At 47.5% G+C, this 18,774-nt stretch overlaps 1 protein-coding gene across 2 annotated transcripts; it reads left to right on the top strand.

Annotated features, from left to right (window-relative positions):
- The first annotated feature begins 3,299 nt into the window (after nt 1–3,299).
- LOC123356203 (C-type lectin domain family 2 member L-like) lies at nt 3,300–18,290 on the top strand. Of its 2 annotated transcripts, none has more exons than XM_044999203.1 (5): nt 3,300–3,541; nt 7,654–7,737; nt 9,054–9,238; nt 11,087–11,187; nt 15,152–18,290. In XM_044999203.1, exons 1-5 carry the CDS (start codon nt 3,472–3,474, stop codon nt 15,255–15,257), a joined length of 546 nt encoding a protein of 181 aa, XP_044855138.1. In that variant the 5' UTR covers nt 3,300–3,471; the 3' UTR covers nt 15,258–18,290. The 2 variants fall into 2 exon arrangements, with proteins under 2 accessions (XP_044855138.1, XP_044855130.1); XM_044999195.1 differs by having other exon boundaries at nt 3,403–3,541; nt 9,051–9,238.
- Nucleotides 18,291–18,774: the final 484 nt, after the last annotated feature.

Below are 18,774 nucleotides of genomic sequence, written 5' to 3'. Positions count from 1 at the left end.
TCAACCCCCCAGGAGCCTGGAGATGTCTGTTAGCGTGAGTGACACCTCATGGAATGTCTGATATTTCCCTGCCCTGCATTGCTCAGAGGGGCCTGATTCGGTTACCCTGCGGCCTTTTGTGCCAGCAGGTGCAAAGAGGCTGTAAAGCCAAATGGCCAAACCCCCAACCTCCTCCCTACTGTGGACAAAACACAGTAAAGGGCCTCTCTGGCAGGCACAGAGCTGACACTCTCTCTGCAAGTGCCCTCAGTGCAGGGGGCATTACAGGGGTAGAAGAAGATATAGCCAGGGTCATCCTTAGCCCTGGCTATTCCACAACTGACATAGGGCCCATAAGGCCCTTGGGCAGCTAGGCACAAGGGCTAACCAGGGCACAAGGGCTGCACTCAGGGCTAACCAGTGTTGGGGGCTCATCCTGATGTCAGCAGATAGGGGTGGTGTGGGAGTGAAAAAACTCCCCGCTTGCAGTCCATGTACTGGGCTCTACATGGGAGGAGGGATGAATTCTTCCTAGGGTCAGCCCTGGCAGGGTGGCCACTGACAGACTCGGTAGTGTAGCTTCCACTTAAAATACAGGACACTCAGGCAATTTCCATTTATGGCTGTCTTGACTTGTTTCTAGGAAAGGAACTCCCAAAGCGTACAGTGCTCCCTCAGGCCCAGGCATCCAGAGGTTAATCCACCCCTGCTCTCTTCTCTAAAGCCCATTAAATATTATTATTCCATGAATATTCAATCTGACTGGTCCAATCTTATCTCAAGCCAATAGTTACAGCTTCACCCTCTGCTCTCCCTCCTTTATGGGGGGGGGGGCATTTGAACACCTGGCCTGCAGGGCCTCACTGCTTACTCTGATAACAAGGAGAGGCTGCCTTGACAGGTGCGTGGGATAAAATAAACTGTGAAGCTGAAAGTCCAAGCTCTTGGTTAGCTCAGGGCACCACTATAAGAAGCCCCTTGGGGTTATCATTACTGGTATCAGGCTGAAGAGTCTAATGATTCAGTATTGGAGACATTATGGGGTTTCAGTGTTTTTCTTTTTAAACAAAAGAAAGTGATCAAGCTGAGGCTGCCCTGTGTGCTAGTGGCTGGTGACAGTTGGGAGGATTTCTGTGCATGGTGAATGATTTTGAGTCAGTAACTCCACTGTCCACTGGTTTTGCACAGTCCCATTTAGTGGGGAAATAACCAATTATTTCTCTGTTCTTAGTAACAGGGGAACTTTCTAGATTGTAGCAGATCCAGTCACCTTTAAAGGATTGTTTTTCAGCCTTTAAAAGCACAAAATGCGGAGACAAAGGGTTGACGAAGGTGTAGTTCCCCAGGCTGTTTATGCTGCACACAGCTTCAGTGTATTGGCTGGTGATTTGGGGCTATTTCACTGAAATCAGTGTATTTTATATGCACCTCTCTATCACCCCCAGTAAATGCCCCAACCTGACCCTGTATGTACCTCAGTCCATGCCTCCTCCAATATCCAGGACAACCCTTAATTCTCCCTTGATCATGCCATCTATCCTCTGCCTCTACAATCCATCCTCACTCTTCTACGGACTTGAGGTCCCTGCCCTGTCCCCTGCTCCAGCTTTCCAAAGAGTCCCCATGTTCTGAGGCCAGGGAGTGCACACAGCTCCTTGCCACCTCTCTATGTTCCCCAGTATATGTCCCTTCTAGTCATCTACATCTACATCCATGCCTCCTCCCAGACTCGTTCTATGGTCTCCTAGCCTGTCTATAGCTCCCCATCTGTGGCTCAGCTCAGCACCAGCTGCTGCAGCAGCAAAGCCTAAAGTAAACAGCAAGTCAGTTTATATTTACACCCATTTATAGTATTAATTGTTTATGTTGTTCTTCATACACCTTGGCAACACTTTATATCTTTAAACCAGTAACCACTCACAAAACTACTCAAAGCACTTTCTCGCCATGACCAACAAATCAAGAGGTATTTGGGGTTTGTTGTCCAAGCCACTAATAGCATTATGCTGCTGCATGTGGAGTACAGAGAGATATAGTCCTTTCTCCTGGTACATTTATATAATGGTTTCTGTTTTGTTATTGTTGAGTCTTTGCTGATGCTCTGCGTTTCTCTGATATAAATGCTTCTCTTCCACAAAAGCCGATTGGATAAATCCTCAAACTCCTCTTCTGTTGTATACAGTATCTGATATTGTTCACAGTGGAAATAGCGGGTACTGTACTTGTATGACAATTTTCCACGTGTATATTTACAGTGCTGCATAAATGTTACATTATTACAGTAATTTGGTGTTATGGGCACTAATGAAAACAGAAAGGTCCCTCTTTAGGGTTGTACAGCATAAAACAACCCAAAAGTTCACTGCAAAGCAATGGGAAGAATTCCCTCCGTAGCCTAATTCTTATCCCTGCTTCTGTTCCACTGTCTCCCTTGGCTGGAACCCCGAGTACACCGCACAGTACTTGGTCCCAACTTAAGTTGCTCTTTAGGTTCTGAGCAGGGTGAGGCCCTTCCTTTCAGAGCTAACATGCAGCAGATTTCTAATTCTTATTACTATAGTGTGCTTATTGCTTTAGAAAAATGAAAGTGGCTGGTCCCTGCCCCACAAGAGCTTACAATCCAAATTAGACAAACAGAAAAAATTCGGTGGGGGGAGAGGATGTTTGAAATCACTAGAGGTGATGGGGTTGATATAAGTACTTTGGGGGGCAGTGTTATTTGCTTGGGGGGAGAGGGTCCTTGGTCTTGTTCTGTCTCAGACTAAGGTCAATTTACACAGCAGGAGCAGATGGCCCTGCACTGGAGGAGCGCAGGGCAGGGGACCTGTAATGCACAGCATATTCTAACTTCTCTGCAGCTCTTTGTTTCTCCGCCCCCAATTATATTGGTGACTCTCCACAATACAGTAACATCACGATTTTAATTAACATGCTTTTCCTCTCTCTTTCACACCTAAGAACTGACCATCTCATTGGGGGACCTCCTCGCCATGCGTCCTGTTCCATTGCCATAGGGAGATGGACTATCAACCCATGACGGTGTTTATATCCAACTTCAGTTCCGTTTCCAGGTGAGACAACAACACTGAACGTTTACATAACGTGTCTTGGCTTCAGAATGCTTCATATACACTCACTGACCAAGCTTCCCAGCTCTTCGAGAGGCAGATCACCATTCCCCCATACACCGGTTGAGAAACTACCGGTGCCGGAGGTGAAGGGCCCGTGTCAGAATTTACAGGACCCCAGGGTTTTACAGCTACGATCCCTCCTTTGTGTGCAGAGTTGTGAGAGTAGCTAGGAAGCCCCTTCCCCCAAAACGCTTGCAGTTGGGATGCGGGACGCAGCCCTGCTCCATGTTCCAGGCTTAGCTGTTTTCACTGTATTTGAATGATCAGTACTCCAGCTTCCCTTATCCACTAGTATCCGCCCCCTGGCCTCTGCCCTGAGGACGCCATGCAGAAGGAGGCAGGAAAGCGGAAACTAGGCTAAATGAGCCGAAGCAGGGGAGACGCAGTAATAGGAGGGGGGTCGCCCCCCGCTTCCCCTGGGTGCCTCCCAGGTAAATATGCCTGCGGGAGCCAACCGCTGGGGTTTGCAGCAGCCGCTTGGGGCCCCCTCTGCTTCTCCGGCCGCAGTGGGGCGGCGCTGGAGGAGGGGACAGTGCTGGAGACAGAGCAATGTCCAATGGCGCGGGGAGGGACCGGGCAAAGGATGGGCTCATCCCCTTGCTGGGAGCAGCTCCAGCGAGTCCAGCACCAGCGGAATGAAGCCGGGGCGAGCGGACCTGTGTGGGTGGGGAGGCGGCTCCTTTGGGGAAGGGCTCAGGCGGATCCCGCACAACCCGCTGTAGCGGCAGGTGAAGAGCCCAGCCCATGCCCTGGAGGTAATGAAGGGGCTAGTGAATGGGCTGCCCCGGTCCGAGCCCAGCCCGGACAGGGAGAATAATCCTGAGCCGTGTGGGAGCAGCAGCCAGGGCTGCCCGAGAGGATCCTAGCGGGCCAGGGAGCGCGCAGCCCCTGAGACGGGGGATCCCAGTGCAATGGCTGGTGCCCTGGGTCTGGACTCATGTACATCATGTACATGTACCCCGTGCATTTCCCTGAGGGAGCCAGGCCCCCCTTGAGGGAAGAGGGCCAGAGCCTGCCCGGCCCCACCCTGTTTCTGGGAAATCCCGTGACTGCGATGCAAGGGAAGTCTGGGACCTCCTCCCACCAGGGGGCAGCAGATAAAACCGGCCTTGCCTGCACTACAGAATTAAGGGTATGGCTACCCTATGGCAGCGCTTTGAAGTGCGAGTGTGGTCGGGGGGGCGGGGCCAGCGCTGGGAGAGAGCTTACAGTGCTGGGAGCCGTGCTCCCAGCGCTGGGGCACTGTTTACACTGGCGCTTTACTGCGCTCAGGGGTGTGTTTTTTCACACCCCCGAGCGAGAAAGTTGCAGCGCTGTAAAGCGCCAGTGTAGCCAAGGCCTACGATGACTTAAGTTAAGTCGACCTACAGCCACCACATCCACACTCCTTTGCTTCTTCTGTCTGTGGTGCGTGTCCTCAGCAGGAGTGTGTCTACTCACTGAAGTGGGGCATTGTGAGGCAATCATAGCTGGAGTCCCTGACCCTGGGGCTGACAGCCTGAGCTGTGGGCCTGGCATGGGGCTCACACAGCTGGAGTGTGCAGCTAGCAGGTTCCCTGCAACACAGCAGCCTGCCTGCGAGTGTCCAGCTGGAGATAGGATTCTGGGGGCTGACAGGTTCTCCACACTGCAGCAGCAGCCCTGGGAGCCCATCTGCAGGCAGAAAACCTACCAGCAGTGAAATTGACATTGTCAGTTTCATAACTGCTGTTATTCCTCATTTCCTCTCTGGCTCAGGCTGTCAGCCCCTGGGGACAGAGGGCACCAGCTGTGAGCCCAGCAAATGGCTGACAGCCAGCAAATGATGCAAGTAACACAGTGTCTGCACAGACACTGCATTGCCCTAACTACATCAACCTAAGCACTATGCCTCTCCTGGAGGTGGAGTTATTAAGGTGATGTAGTGGACAACTTACATTGGTGGGAGCTACATTTTAGTGTAGATGCTTACAGGGTTCGGTCGTTGACTTAACTCTGTAGTGTAGACCAGACCACCGCGTCCCTCTGCACATGTTGGGCCATGCAGCCAATTGCATCGGTCTGTGTAAAAAGGGTCTGTGTAACTATTGCCCAAAGATGCTGCATGTGCTGGGCTGGGTCTGGTGGGATGCTCCACGTCTCCCCACTGTATGAGGCTTCCCATCAGAAAGCCCAATTGGCCATTTCAGGGGCAGCGTGAGGGATGGATAGGAAGTGCTGCCTGGCTCAGACTGCAGGTATGAAACTTCCACACTGTCGTGACAGCAGGAGGAAGTTACACATGTAATGGCCCTTTTCCCACTGTGCTCTGATCTAATGCACTGAGTGGTGCCTTACTTAACGTAACCAGGAGAGCCTAGTGGAGAGAGCCCCATGTAGTTCCTCATGTGACCCCTGCTGGAGTTGCTCTGCCTCCCTCCTGCAATGGGCAATACTATACACCTCACAGTCTGTAACTGGTTCCCACAGAATCTCAGCTCAGCTCTGTTTAGCTCAGCTTTGGAAAGATGCTGTGGGACAGATGCCCAGCTGCTTTAAGTTTGGGTAGCTCCAGTGACTAGAATGGAGCTACACTGATTTATACTAGCGGATCTGGCTCTGTATCTTTTCCAATCGTAAGCTTAAGGCATTATGTACACTTGCCTTGTTTACTCCTGGGGAAATTCTGTGCCAAAAAATTAAAAATTCTGCGCATAATATTTTAAAATTCTGTAAATTTTATTTGTCAAAATAACACTATAAGAACATAAGAACATAAGAAAGGCCGTACTGGGTCAGACCAGAGGTCCATCTAGCCCAGTATCTGTCTACCGACAGTGGCCAATGCCAGGTGCCCCTGAGGGAGTGAACCTAACAGGCAATGATCAAGTGATCTCTCTCCTGCCATCCATCTCCATCCTCTGACGAACAGAGGCTAGGGACACCATTCTTACCCATCCTGGCTAATAGCCATTTATGGACTTAGCCACCATGAATTTATCCAGTCCCCTTTTAAACATTGTTATAGTCCTAGCCTTCACAACCTCCTCAGGTAAGGAGTCCCACAAGTTGACTGTGCGCTGCGTGAAGAAGAACTTCCTTTTATTTGTTTTAAACCTATATAAATCATGCCACTTCCAACTATTTTGGTAATGTATTTAAAAAATACCTGTCAGCAAGGTTGTTTGTAACAATATAGACACACAAAATTTTCCCCAGGATTAGAGAGTTAAAGAAACCCTTATGACAACCAAGTTCCTTTTTCTCTGCCCCCTGCCCCACAGAGCCCAGCCCGGTGGCCAGAAACTCACACCCTCTATGCCCCAGAGGCCAGCTGCAAGGCCCCCCCATCCCCAACCCAGACACAAACTCCCCCTACCCCCTAGAGCCCAGATGTGACCCCCCAGCCCAGACACTCACACCCTATCTTCCCCCCCAGCCCAGGGATCCAGAGGGAGAAACAGCCTGATGCTTAGTCCTGGGGTTGCAAGGATTTTCCTGCACGCCCACGCCGCCTGCCTTTGGGGTGTGCTGGGAACCTTCCAGTTCCCTCCCCGAGTCTTGTCTTCTATTTGTGAGCTGAACTCTGTCAGATTCAGTGGTAGCCTAATGGTAGCCAACATCTCTGCCGCCCATTTCTGTGGGGGGGGGGGGGAAAGGAAATTCTGTGCGCACAACATTAATTTCTGCAAAATTCTGCAGTGGTGCAGAAGTCCCCCAGGAGTACTTGTTGTATAAATGCAAAATAATTATGCCTCTTTGTGCTCTGGGCACAGAGGAACAGCAGAGAACTTTCCAGCCAGAGCAGCAAAGTGTAAAATAGCACAGAAACTGCATGAAGCAGCAGAGAAAAGAGCAAGAAATACCCCCATCTAACACTCATTCTCAACCTTGTTTGTTTTGCACTCTCCCTGGGGGAGCGGTTTCCTGGAAGTACTTGGTCCCCTGTCCACTAGCCCCTAGGGATTTGAAACAGCAAACTACAACAGACAGATAGTTGGGTCCCTCCTGGTAGCAAATAGAGCTCACTCTCCTGAAGTTGGTGGCAGGGAGTGGGGGAAAGAGAGGGAGTCTTTGTGGGAGGAGATTGGACATTCCAGCAGCAGAAGTTCTGGGCTCAGAGGGCAATAAACAATGTCAGTCCCTAGTTCCCTTACACACATCATGAAACTTTCAATGTCTTATCCATAAGCTCTGCTCCTTAATCTTTTTATTCCTCTCACTTCTCTCTCAGCTCAGTCCCCTTTCCTCATGTTCCATCTCTCTCTCTCTGTCGCTATTCTTATGAGTGCTGAATACTGGCATTGCACACAGTTGTTTGTAGTGGATGTTTAGTCTTTTCTTCTCCTAGTTTCAGTAGCCTTTTGTTTTTTCATTGTGGTTGTTGAATGCAGAAATTTCTACAGCTGGGCTTTGCTAGGTTAACTGTCAACTTTTCCAGATCTCCAGCTCTGCTCCTATCCTTCTTTTCATGTGCTTTGGGACTAGTTTAAAGACCACAACCAGTCATTGCATCCTAAACCCCATTCTAGTACATGGATTTCTTTTAATGTTCTCAAACTTATAATTACATGATTGTTTTCAGGGCTCTGCTCAAATATCTGGCTCTGGAGGTGCACTACAGGGATTCTTGCTGTTGTTATAGTTGTGATCTTGTGTATTCACCTTGGTAAGTATTTAAGTAATTTTAAAATAAAGTATTATTTACCTCTACAGTCAAGAGAACTCCAGATTTTCATATAGAAACCAAAACCAAATTTAGCTTGTTCATAACTCCGATTATCTGAGAGTAGAATAGGTGTTCCTTGAGAGAGACACTTCATTTTAAGACTCAGTTTCAAGACTGGAGAGGTGAAACCAGGGGTGAATGTAACTTAAAGGACTTTACTGGTACTCTGGAGTCCTGAGCAGGGGCCGTGGCCTCAGTCAGAAGCAGTAGGGTCTTTAAATTTCCCAGGCTCTTTAAATCAAGATTTAAAGGCCCCAGAGCTCAGGGGCAATTTAAAGGGCCCAGTGGAGCCCTGGGCCCTTTAAATCACTGCCCCAGGGCTCTGGCAGCAAGGCTCAGGAAGCGATTTAAAGAGCCTGGGGCTCTGGCTGCTGCAGGGAGCCCTGGGCCCTTTAAATCACCAACTGGTCTGGTCCAGCACAGCGTACTGGCTCTTGCCGGTATGCTGTACCAGGCGATACCAGCTTACTTTCATCTCTGGGTGAAACCCATAGCAGTAGAAATGGCCATATGTAGTCCTGGTTTACATGTGACTTGTGAATGAGCGAACTTGTCTATTTCCATATTCAAGAAAACACTCCTTCAGTTCTCAGGCAGATTTCCCTGGCCCTGACTCTTTAATTTCTGGCCCTGACTCTTTAAAAAAAAAGAAAGCTAAATTAATGCAGAAACTGATGAGACTGCCAAAAAATGCTGCTCTGGCATAACAGTCAAGGCTGGCTCAGTCGAACACTGAAGTTATCAGAGGTTGGGGAGATTATTTTTTAATTTGGTAATTTGGTCTGTTGCTTTCACAAACTGTCTCGTGGGTATAATTAGACTGTAATCTCTTTAGACCAGGTCTATTTTATGAGGTTGTTCAGCATCTAGCACCCTCTAGGAAACATATAAATAATACAAGTTCATTAAATTTAAATCTCAGCCCAATGTTATATTTGATTTACTGTAATATTTTCAAATGTTCTGAGGTCTTGTCTATAGGGGGAGGAAGGGGAAGGGATAACTCAGTGGTTTGGGCATTGGCCTGCTAAACCCCAGGTTATGAGTTCAATCCTTGAGGAGGCCATTTAGGGATCTGGGGCAAAAATCTGTCTGGGGATTGGTCCTGCTTTGAGCAGGGGGTTGGACTAGATGACCTCCTAAGGTCCATTCCAACCTTGATATTCTATCCAGGGCTGAGTTAGATAGCTCCAGGAAGCCTGCTCTGAGAGATCTGACTGGCAGAAATGTGATGGTTTATTGTTGTTTTTTAGCAGTAAATAGCTCATCAGGGAAAGGTTCTTCAGGCTCTCCTCCTCCAGAACCATGCCCTGCCGACTGGCTGTACCACCAAAGGAAATGTTACTACTTATCTGAGACAGAAAAGGACTGGGACTTCAGTCGGAGCTTTTGTTCCTCACACAACAGCTCCCTAACTGTAATTGAAAACGAGCAGGAACTGGTAAGGGAATGACATATGATAGTTTCACCCCCTCCCATCTCCTGGGATCTATGTGATTCCCCACTCTCTCATTCTGCTCTCTCATCTGAATTGCTGTAAATCCAGTGCAAGGAGTGTGACAAGGCACAGTGCACAGAAATACATGAACATAAGAATGGTCACGTTCTGGGTCAGACCAAAGATCCATTTAGCCCAGTATCCTGTCTTCCGACAGTGGCCAGTGCCAGGTGCCCCAGAGGGAATGAATAGAACTCCTCTGGAGCTGCCGTCTTCAACCCTGGTAGTTAATGTTTTAGAAGTTGCCCATGGAATGCCTCATTTAACCTTTGGATTGACCAGATTCACAAATGCTGGTGTTTGGGGCGACTGTGAAAACAATGTCCCATCTTTCTTGTCTGTAACCAGACATAAATGCTGTCCGAGTTACCAGGACCCACCAAGGACAACTAGCCTGGATACTTGTGTTAGCCCCAGGTTGGGAGTGAGGTAACAATTCTCTTCCACTGAGATTTGCCATTTCTCTTGAATTTTAAATTTCAGTGCTGGGATGTTAGAAGTGGTCCCACTCCAGTCCAGCTCTGAGATTTAGGAAGAGATTCTCTCCTTTCCCTGGTCTGTCCCTTAAATGGAGCTGCAGCAGTACACAGGGCCCAAAAAAGCTCCATAGCCAGCCAGAAGAGAATTGCCTCAGCTGAAGGGAGCACTGCAGAGCCCCCATCCCTAACCTCAGCATAGTGGTCATACTGGGGGCAGAAGGGAAGTCTGCAGAGAACAAGCTGCTCTGTGGGTTCTGGGCAGCTCCATGTTGCAAAGCTGCACACAACCAACCCAGGAAGGTCTGTTCTGAATTAGAGTAGGCTTTTCGGCTGCACTTGTCTGTGGTGGCTAGGGCCAGTGTGATCCTTAGCACAACTGTTTGCTTCCCTTTGTCTCCACTCTGTCCAGACTGCACCTGGGTGTGCGGTGGCTCCTAGATGGGCAGTACATACTCCCACCCTACACCTTCACTACAGGAAACTTTGCACTGTACTGAAGCTCCTTATTTTCACTTTCAAGACTCTCTATAATCTGGCTGCTGACTGTATCTCTGCTCTCATTTACTCCTACTTCCCACTTTGCTCTGTATGCTCCTTCCAGTCTTGTTGCCTCACTGCTCCCTTCATCTTCTTCCATGCTTGGTTTGGCACCATCTGTTTTCTTGCTTCCAACGCTTGGAACAATTCCTCTCTCTTCATTCACTTCCCTCTATAAAACCTACTTCATCCAGGAATCCTTCTTCTGGTCTCTACACCAATGATTTTTCCAACCTGCTTTCCTTAAACTGTTATCCACTGTTCTGTTGATGTCACACTGCAGCTGTTCAGCACAGGGACATAACTTATTCTCTATTTTGTACAGTCCTGTGCTCCTGCGTCTAAGTGTATACTTAATAATTGTCTATGTTCATTCAGGTTCTTATAGTAGACTCTATACATCACTACAGTGTCAGAGCGCCTCCATGGCTCAATGTAAATGCTTAATATTAGTCTATGGCAGTCTTTTGAGCAAAGACTTCCAATCAGGCTGAATTTTGGGGTGCTTTTCTTTATGTGAAAGCAGCAAAGAGTCTTGTGGCACCTTATAGACTAACAGACGTTTGGGAGCATGAGCTTTCGTGGGTGAATACCCACTTCGTCGGATGCAACTTTATGTGGATATCACAGGATCCACACTTATGATTTTGATGTCAGCTCTCAAGAGGTGAAAGACTGGTACATTAAACCATAGTCGTCTGGGAGAAGGGAAAGATCATCCTTTCATTTTCTAGTCTGGGACAAAGATTGCTCCTTGTGGTTTTTTTTCCTACAGAACTTCATAATGAAAATAACAAAGCAAGATCCGTGGATTGGACTTCACAAGACAGGAGAAGAATTCCATTGGGTAAACGGGACTCCATTGGATAGAAATCTGTAAGTTGATATTGACTTGTATTGCCCTGGATACATGATAACAGAAGGGTTAATGAAGGGTCCCTGGAATAAGCAGAATTTTTGGAATGATCTGAAGGGGACCAAGGAGAGAAGGCCAAGGCAGCAGAAGCAGACAGCATATCTTAAGGTACATCTCCACGGCACACCACTGGTGGCAGTGTGTAGGGTGTGTGTAGCTGCATGCTGCTGGGAAAAATCAGGCTGTGGCCACCCTGTGGTGTTGTGCAGTCACACACAGCCGTGAAAAGCTCTGGTTGGGGGGTGGCAGTGGAGAAAGGCTTTGGCAGAGGGGACTTGTAGGAGCCTTCCCCACTGCTCCCCCTGTATTAGAGCCTTTCACTTTTGCCAGGGTCTTTCATTATGGCAGGGAATCCCTTTTACTGGAGCTTTTCCCCAGTGCCTTTCCCCACTATTGAATTTTCCTCCTGCTGGAGACTCTCCTTGTGGCAGGGAAAGTCACTGGTAGTGGGACACTGCTAAAGATGGCAGTGTAGACAGGGAAGGAACTGCTTGGGCATGTAGAGAGCTGTGTAGGGTAAGAGTGCAGGTGGAGTTACTTGCCTAAGCAATGCTTCACCATTTGGGAAAAGGGGTAAAAAGTGAGGTGGCAAAATTTGCAGCTGATACAAGACTACTCAAAATAGTTAAGTCCAAAGCAGACTGCAAATAGTTACAAAGGAGTCTAACAAAACTGGGTGAGTAGGCAACAAAATGGCAGATGAAATTCAGTGTTGCTAAATGCAAAGTAATGCACATGGCAAAATATAGTCCCTACTATACATATAAAATGATGGGGTCTAAATGAGCTGTTACCACTCAAGAAAGAGATCTTGGAGTCATTGTGGATAGTTCTCTGGAAACATCCACTCAATGTGCAGTGGCAGTCAAAAAGGCAAACAGAATGTTGGGAATCATTAAAAAAGGGATAGATAATAAGACAGAAAAATATCATGTTGGGCAGCACTTACCTCAGCTGGCTCCTCTTTAGCAGTGTAGCATGGCTAAGGCAGGCTCCCTGCCTGCCCTGGCTCCCAGAAGCAGCCAGCATTTCCCTGTGGCCCCTAGGCGCAGCTGTGATCAGGAAGGCTCCGCATGCTGCCACTGCCCCAAGCACCGGCTCTGTAGCTCCCATTCGCTAGGAACTGCTGCCAATGGGAGCTGGAGGGGCGGCATCTCAGAGCGCAGGTTATGTTAGAGCACCGCACAGAGCTGACTGGCCAACCCTGCACCTGGGAGGCAGATGTGTCAGCCGCTTCTAGGAGCCACATGGCGCCAGGGCAGGCAGGGAGCCTGCCTTAGCCCTGCTGCACCGCTAACCAGGAGCTGCCTGAGGTAAGTGCTACCCAGCTGGAGCCCAAACCCCCACCTGCACCCCAACCCCTGGCCTCAGGTTGGACCCCCCCCCTGCACACTAACTCCCTTCCAGAGCCCACACCCTAAACCCCTTCCCCAGCCCTGAGCCCACTCCCGTGCTCCAAAACCCTTGGCCCTAGCCCCAAAATCCTGAACCCCAAACCCCTCATCCCTGGCCCCACCCCAGAGCCTGCACCCCCTCCCACACCCCAACCTCCTGCCCAGCCCTGATACTGGTCCCGGACTCCAACCCTCTTGCCTCCAGTGCGGAGACCCGTCCTCTACTACAAACCCCTCATCCCGGCCCCACCCCAGAGCCCGCTCCCCCAGCTGGAGCCCTCATCCCCTCCTGCATCCCAACCCAGTGAAAGTGAGTGAGGGTGGGGGAGAGTGAGTGTTGGAGGGAGAGGGAGGGAAAGAGTGGGAGGTGGGGCCTCAGAGAAAGGGCAGGCCTTGGGGGAGGGACGGGGGAGGGGCTGGACAAGGGTGTTCAGTTTTGTGCAATTAGAAAGTTGGCAAACCTAACCAACCACCTGATGTTTAATTCTGGAGACTGTTAGTGTGACTGTGTGACTTGATTTCCATTTCTGTGTAACTGCAGGTGAGGAGAAGGGCGAGCTGTTAGGTAGCCAGGTCCCAAGTTCCCTCTGAGCTGCGCGGCTGCGCAGGTGCTCAGGGCTGTGGCGTGGAGAAATGACTCTCCCCCAACCCTGGACCTGCCGTGGTGGGGAGAAGTGCCCCTGCCCCGGCCCCAAGCCAGCTGCGGACCTGCTGCAGCCCCAACCCATCCCTGGATCTGCTGCAGCTGGGTGGGGCAGGCGCCTCTCCCCTGGCTCTGACCTGTCATAGCTGGAGGAAAGGCACCCACCCCCAACCCAGCTCCGGCTCAGACCTGCTGTGGCCAGGGGAGGGGTGCCCCTCCCGTGGCCCCAACCCTAACCCAGATCGGACCTCCCGTGGTGGGGAGAGGCTCCTTTCCCCCCCGCAGCCCAGGTGCTGCTGTGGGGAGAGAGAGTTGGGAGGAGTCCTCTCTCCCCGCCATAGCCCCATAGCAGGCTGCATCCCAAATCCCACATCCCCAGCCCCACTGCAGAGCCAGCACCCCGAGCCGGAGCCCTCACTCCCAACCTTCTGCCCTAGCCCTGATCCTCACTCCCACACACTGTACCTTCTCGGCCCCACCCCCGCCACATGACATTTTTTATGTGTACCAATATGGATGATGTCACACATCACCTCCATATTCGTGCACATAACAAATTAATTCTGCACATGTGTGGGAAAAATGAGAGGGAACACTGGCCAGGACTCAAGCCATAAAGGGCTTTAGTCATAGAGTCAACAGCTAAAATATTACCCAAAAGCAAATAGTGAGCTAGTGCAGTTAACAAAGGATTGGTGTACTATGGTGTACTGATTTCCATTTCTGCAGCTGTCCTAACTAACATAAAGCATTCATGGGTAGCCCCACATACAGCTCAATGCATTTATCCAGTCTGGAGGTCACAGGTGTCTGGAGAACTGTGAAAAGGGCCACATCTGAGAAAAATGGGGCACAGCCTACCCAGCTGCAGATGAAAACAATACTTTGAGGTTCTTGAGGTGTGTCAGATTCCCAGTAGCAAATGGGGATCTATAATCACCCCCAGGCTGTAATCCTCTTTGACAAATAGTGACAGATTCCCTCAGTAATGGTGTGGAACCCATCCCCCCAATACCCTGAAGCATCCCAATGCATCCTTCTATTATTGTCTCCATTTTACCCGACTATTAGCCATTTTGCTCACTCTAGTCCCAAGCTCAGCCAGACATTGGAAAAACCAAAGGAGTGTGCACCATTTGGGACACATGAGGAAAGACTTTGTGTAGCATCTGCATATTGATGACATCACATCCCAGACCACCCCCTGTCTCTCTGAGAACCCATACACCTGTGCTGAACAGGAAAAGGAATTCCCCTTAAATGACCCATCTGGGCAGATGAGCAAGCACCCAGAAACACCTCCTTGGGGCTGTCAGACAGGAATGGAGGAATACCCATATATAAATAGCCCAATGTGCTGATTGCAAACCCAGGCTATTCATGTCATAGATCAAAAATGAAAGAAGACTTTGTAAAGGTTAAGGAAAACTTGTGTGGGAGACCTGAACTGGAGAGTTTTTGTGTTCTCAGGATCTGCTTCTGCAGTCACTTGCACTGGTGTCACTCCACTGAAGTCAGTGGAATTGCACCAGTGTAAAAGTAGCATGAGTGAGGAGGAGATTCAGCCCCACAGCTTTTTAAGAAGTGTAACAGTAACTGTGAATTTCCAGATATTTAGTTTGTTACAGAATTCTTGTAAAATGGTATTTGCTGAAATTAGTAGTAACTCCATGTTAATTAAGCTTTCTGTCTGGAAATTAAATACATAAACTCTTTTATATTAAGTAAATGCCCATCTTCCTCTTTGCAATAAATGTCATGTAGGGAATTAGGGTGAAATACTGGGGTCTCTCAAGAGATTGTTTTACCACCAGAGGGTTCCCTTGTTCAGTGGAATTATTTGATGGTAAACTTCAAGGTAACAGTTTCTTTCATTCTCTCTTGCAGGTTGGCAGTAAAGGGTTCTGGAGAATGTGCCTATATTGAATCAGATGGGGTCTCCAGTTCTGGATGCTCATTAACCAGGGGTTGGGTCTGTAAAAAAACCTCTTAGCACTCACTCAGCCAATTAATGTAAGACCCAGGGTTCAATTGTCACAGTTCAGGGCAACTGCACCTGTACTTCCCCTCAGTGACCCAGCAAGGGCACCTAGTCTCAGGCTTGCTGCATCTCTCTCCCTTCTGACTGGGGTATTTCCAAGGCTGCACAGTTCCCTGCCTTTACTGTGTTGTTCCCAGCACAGACAGGTTGCCCAAGGACACCTGCTTGCTTTCTCCTCTGAGACAGTTAGCAGGTGTAATTGCTACAGTTACAAGATACCACACAGCACTTCCTATGACAGCTCACTTTATTCTTACAGTAAAAATCATTACAGAGAAAGCATTAAAACAATAAAAGACACTACACACATGCTACTAAGCTTCCCAGAGTTCACCCTAACATGGATTCTGACAGGAGCAGTTCTTCCATCCCCCTACCCAATGGATTTGATTACAAGTTTATCACAGCTTCAGCTCAGAACAAGTTCACTAGGGCCAGTCCTTCCAACCCTACCAGAGGTCCTGTCTGTTTTCTGGATCAGGAAGAAGGCCCTGAAGCTCATTGAAAATCAGGCTATTTATCCAAAAATCTTTTTTGTCTTTTGGTCCCTGGAGAGTCCAGTTTGAACTAGTGGAGGTGCACTTCTTGAGGTGATGATGTCTCTCTGGAGATATTACAACCTGAGTGAATGTGCCTAATTACCCCCTGCTGTTCTCTTATTTATCCTTCTATGGAAACGCATACAATTCCACAGTAATACAGACACAGTTACATCTTAATACAGTGGACCCCAAAGGTATTCACCTCTTTCAATAAGGTCTAGCTTAGTTCAATAAAGTTCCTTCAGGATATTGCAGGAACTTGTCAGTCTGTTATATCAACAACATCTTGAAAGCTATAAATGCAATGTAGCCTCAGTACATTTACATACATTTCAAAGCACTAACAACTGTAGATTAGCAAAATTTCTTCCCCAAAACACTAACCCACAACCACCCCACCGGGGTTCAGAAAAGAAGGAGAAAGATCTATTAGCCATGAACTGAGAACTCAGCCACTGGTTTGCTGTGAATGCTGCTTGTCAGTCTCACCTCATCTCATTGATTCCTTGTGCTCTCCCCTTCCCCCAATCTCTTTGGTGTATCCACCTGTTGTTTCTCATCCTATAGTGAGGGTATGTCTACACTGCAAGCAGAAGTGTGACTGCAGCACGTGTAGACATACCCGAGTTAGCTTTGATCTAGCTAGCTCAAATTACAATAGCAATGCAGCCACAGCAGCATGGGCTGTACAATCCTGTTGGGGACCTTGGGTATGCAGTTGAGCTGCTAGCCTGTACTGCTACAGCTTTAGTGCTATTGTTATACAACCTAGTTAGATCAAAGCTACCTCAAGTATGTCTATGCTTGCTGCAGTCTCATTTCTGATTGCAATGTGCCCTTAGAGTCTAAGTTCCTTGGCTAGCTAGATCAAACCATCTTTTTGTCATGTTTGTGCAATGCCTACTACAATGGGGCCATTATCTTTAGGCATTATTGCAATACAAATAATTAATACTACTACTGAGAGTCACTTTCCAACCAGAGGATGTGATTCAAATAATTCTTGAGACCACATAAGTTTGTAGCACAAGATTTGGTTCAGGGGCATCTACTAGGGTCACTTTCACACCCAAAGAACATGTGCTGGGGAAACAGTTGAAAGGGCTATTCCAGTCCAGCAGTAAAGTTTAAGGTAGGCAGGGCAAGTTCCTATCCAGCTGTGAGCTAGGTAGGAATGGAATCTTAGGTTTCTGAGTGAGGGCATGTCTATGCTATGGGTGCTACAGTGGCAGCTCTCCAGCTATGCTGCTGGATCACCATAGAGTAGAGGCTTCCTACATTGACAGAAGCAGTTTTTCCATTGACATAGGTAATCTGCCTCCCCTAGCAGCGGTAGCTGGGTTGATGGAAGAATTAGGTAATAATTGGAGATATACCAATCTCCTAGAACTGGAAGGGACCTTGAAAGGTCATCAAGTCCAGCCCCCAGCCGGACCAATTTTTGCCCCAGATCCCTAAGTGGCCTCCTCAAGGATTGAACTCACAACCCTGGGTTTAGTAGGCCAATGGTCAAACCACTGAGCTATCCCTCCCCGCAAACACAGGGGTAGGTCGATTTACCTATTGTGCTCAGAAGTGTGACTGATCTAAATGTTAAGTGTAGATCACAGCTCAGTATATGAATCTACTAATTACTCTGTTGGGACCCTTCTAAGACTAGTGAGGGATAAATGAGAGTAAGGTGGCTGTCAGACATTGATCACTGTGAGTGAGTTTATATGGCCAGCCAGTTGAGTCTAGCTGCTGAGGATGATTAATGCTTAGGGTAAGAAACCATTCCAAATCAACTGTCTGCAGTTGGGAAGGATCAGGAGTCTAAGAAGACTGAAAGCCCTCAGCTTTCATTTTAAAAATAATTTTCCTTTGATGAGCAATGGCAATAAAACCAACACAGATCCCCACTGACAGTTTGTATGCAGCCATCAGCGAGTGCCAGCTGGTTAGCGAAAAGAGGATCTCTTCATTTTCTCATGGGTGTAAAATTAGGCCTTGTTTTACAAATTATTTATAGTATTTACACTGCTAATTTCCCCCATAAGGTTCTGTTGTTACTATTCTCTTTACCTTGTATATATTTTTTCAATGTATTTTTCTTTGTTTATTTTATTTTCTTTGTTTATATGTATAACGTCAGCTGTATGTCATTACAATGACAGGACAATATAAATGTTCTAGAGTTTATGATTTCAATACCTTTAGTGAGTTAAAGTTATAAAAAACATTTTTTAAATATAAAAAGTCTAATAATTTGTAGATTTAATAATAAGTACAAGCAGATTTTTTTTTTATCCTTTGGACACACATACCTCTCTGAAGGGAAAAGTAGTGCAGCTGTGTTGAAAGTTAATCTGAAGAATACCCCTACGGCAAATAAATATTCCATGTATGTGTGAACATGTGTTTTGTGTAATTAATTAATTAAAATTCTCAAATTTTCAGATTATTGGATGATACTATTCTATCATTATTTTTATGTCTAACTTAGTTGTTCCCCCATGTGTTGCCATGAAAATTCAGAAACACATCTAACTCAAAGTATTAAAGTGTATTACAAAACATATATTTATGGTAACATAATTAGGGGGCATAGTATAATTTACTTCTGTTTATTCATGTGGCAGAGTTTTCAAAATATTGGCATTTTACCACCATACTTTTAGAAACTTAGTAAAGTATGTACAAGTCAAAAAGGTTATTCATCCACTGTTTCATGTCTTAAAGACTCATGATAAGCAGATTGAACTGAATAGTTCTTAACAATAGGACAATGTGCATTTTTATGTCTTCTCATAATTAATTAAGCCTTCCAAAAAATTCAGCTCTGGGCAGAGACCAAGCATGGAAAATTTCAGCTGTTAAAGGGAAATGTTTAGAAAAGTTCTAAGAACAGGTAGGTTATAATGGAAACTATTTTGTGATCTTGACTC

Source organism: Mauremys mutica, chromosome 1 (genome assembly GCF_020497125.1).
Source record: "Mauremys mutica isolate MM-2020 ecotype Southern chromosome 1, ASM2049712v1, whole genome shotgun sequence".
NCBI classification, from domain to species: domain Eukaryota; kingdom Metazoa; phylum Chordata; order Testudines; family Geoemydidae; genus Mauremys; species Mauremys mutica.
This window is presented reverse-complemented; position numbering and strand designations above follow the sequence as displayed.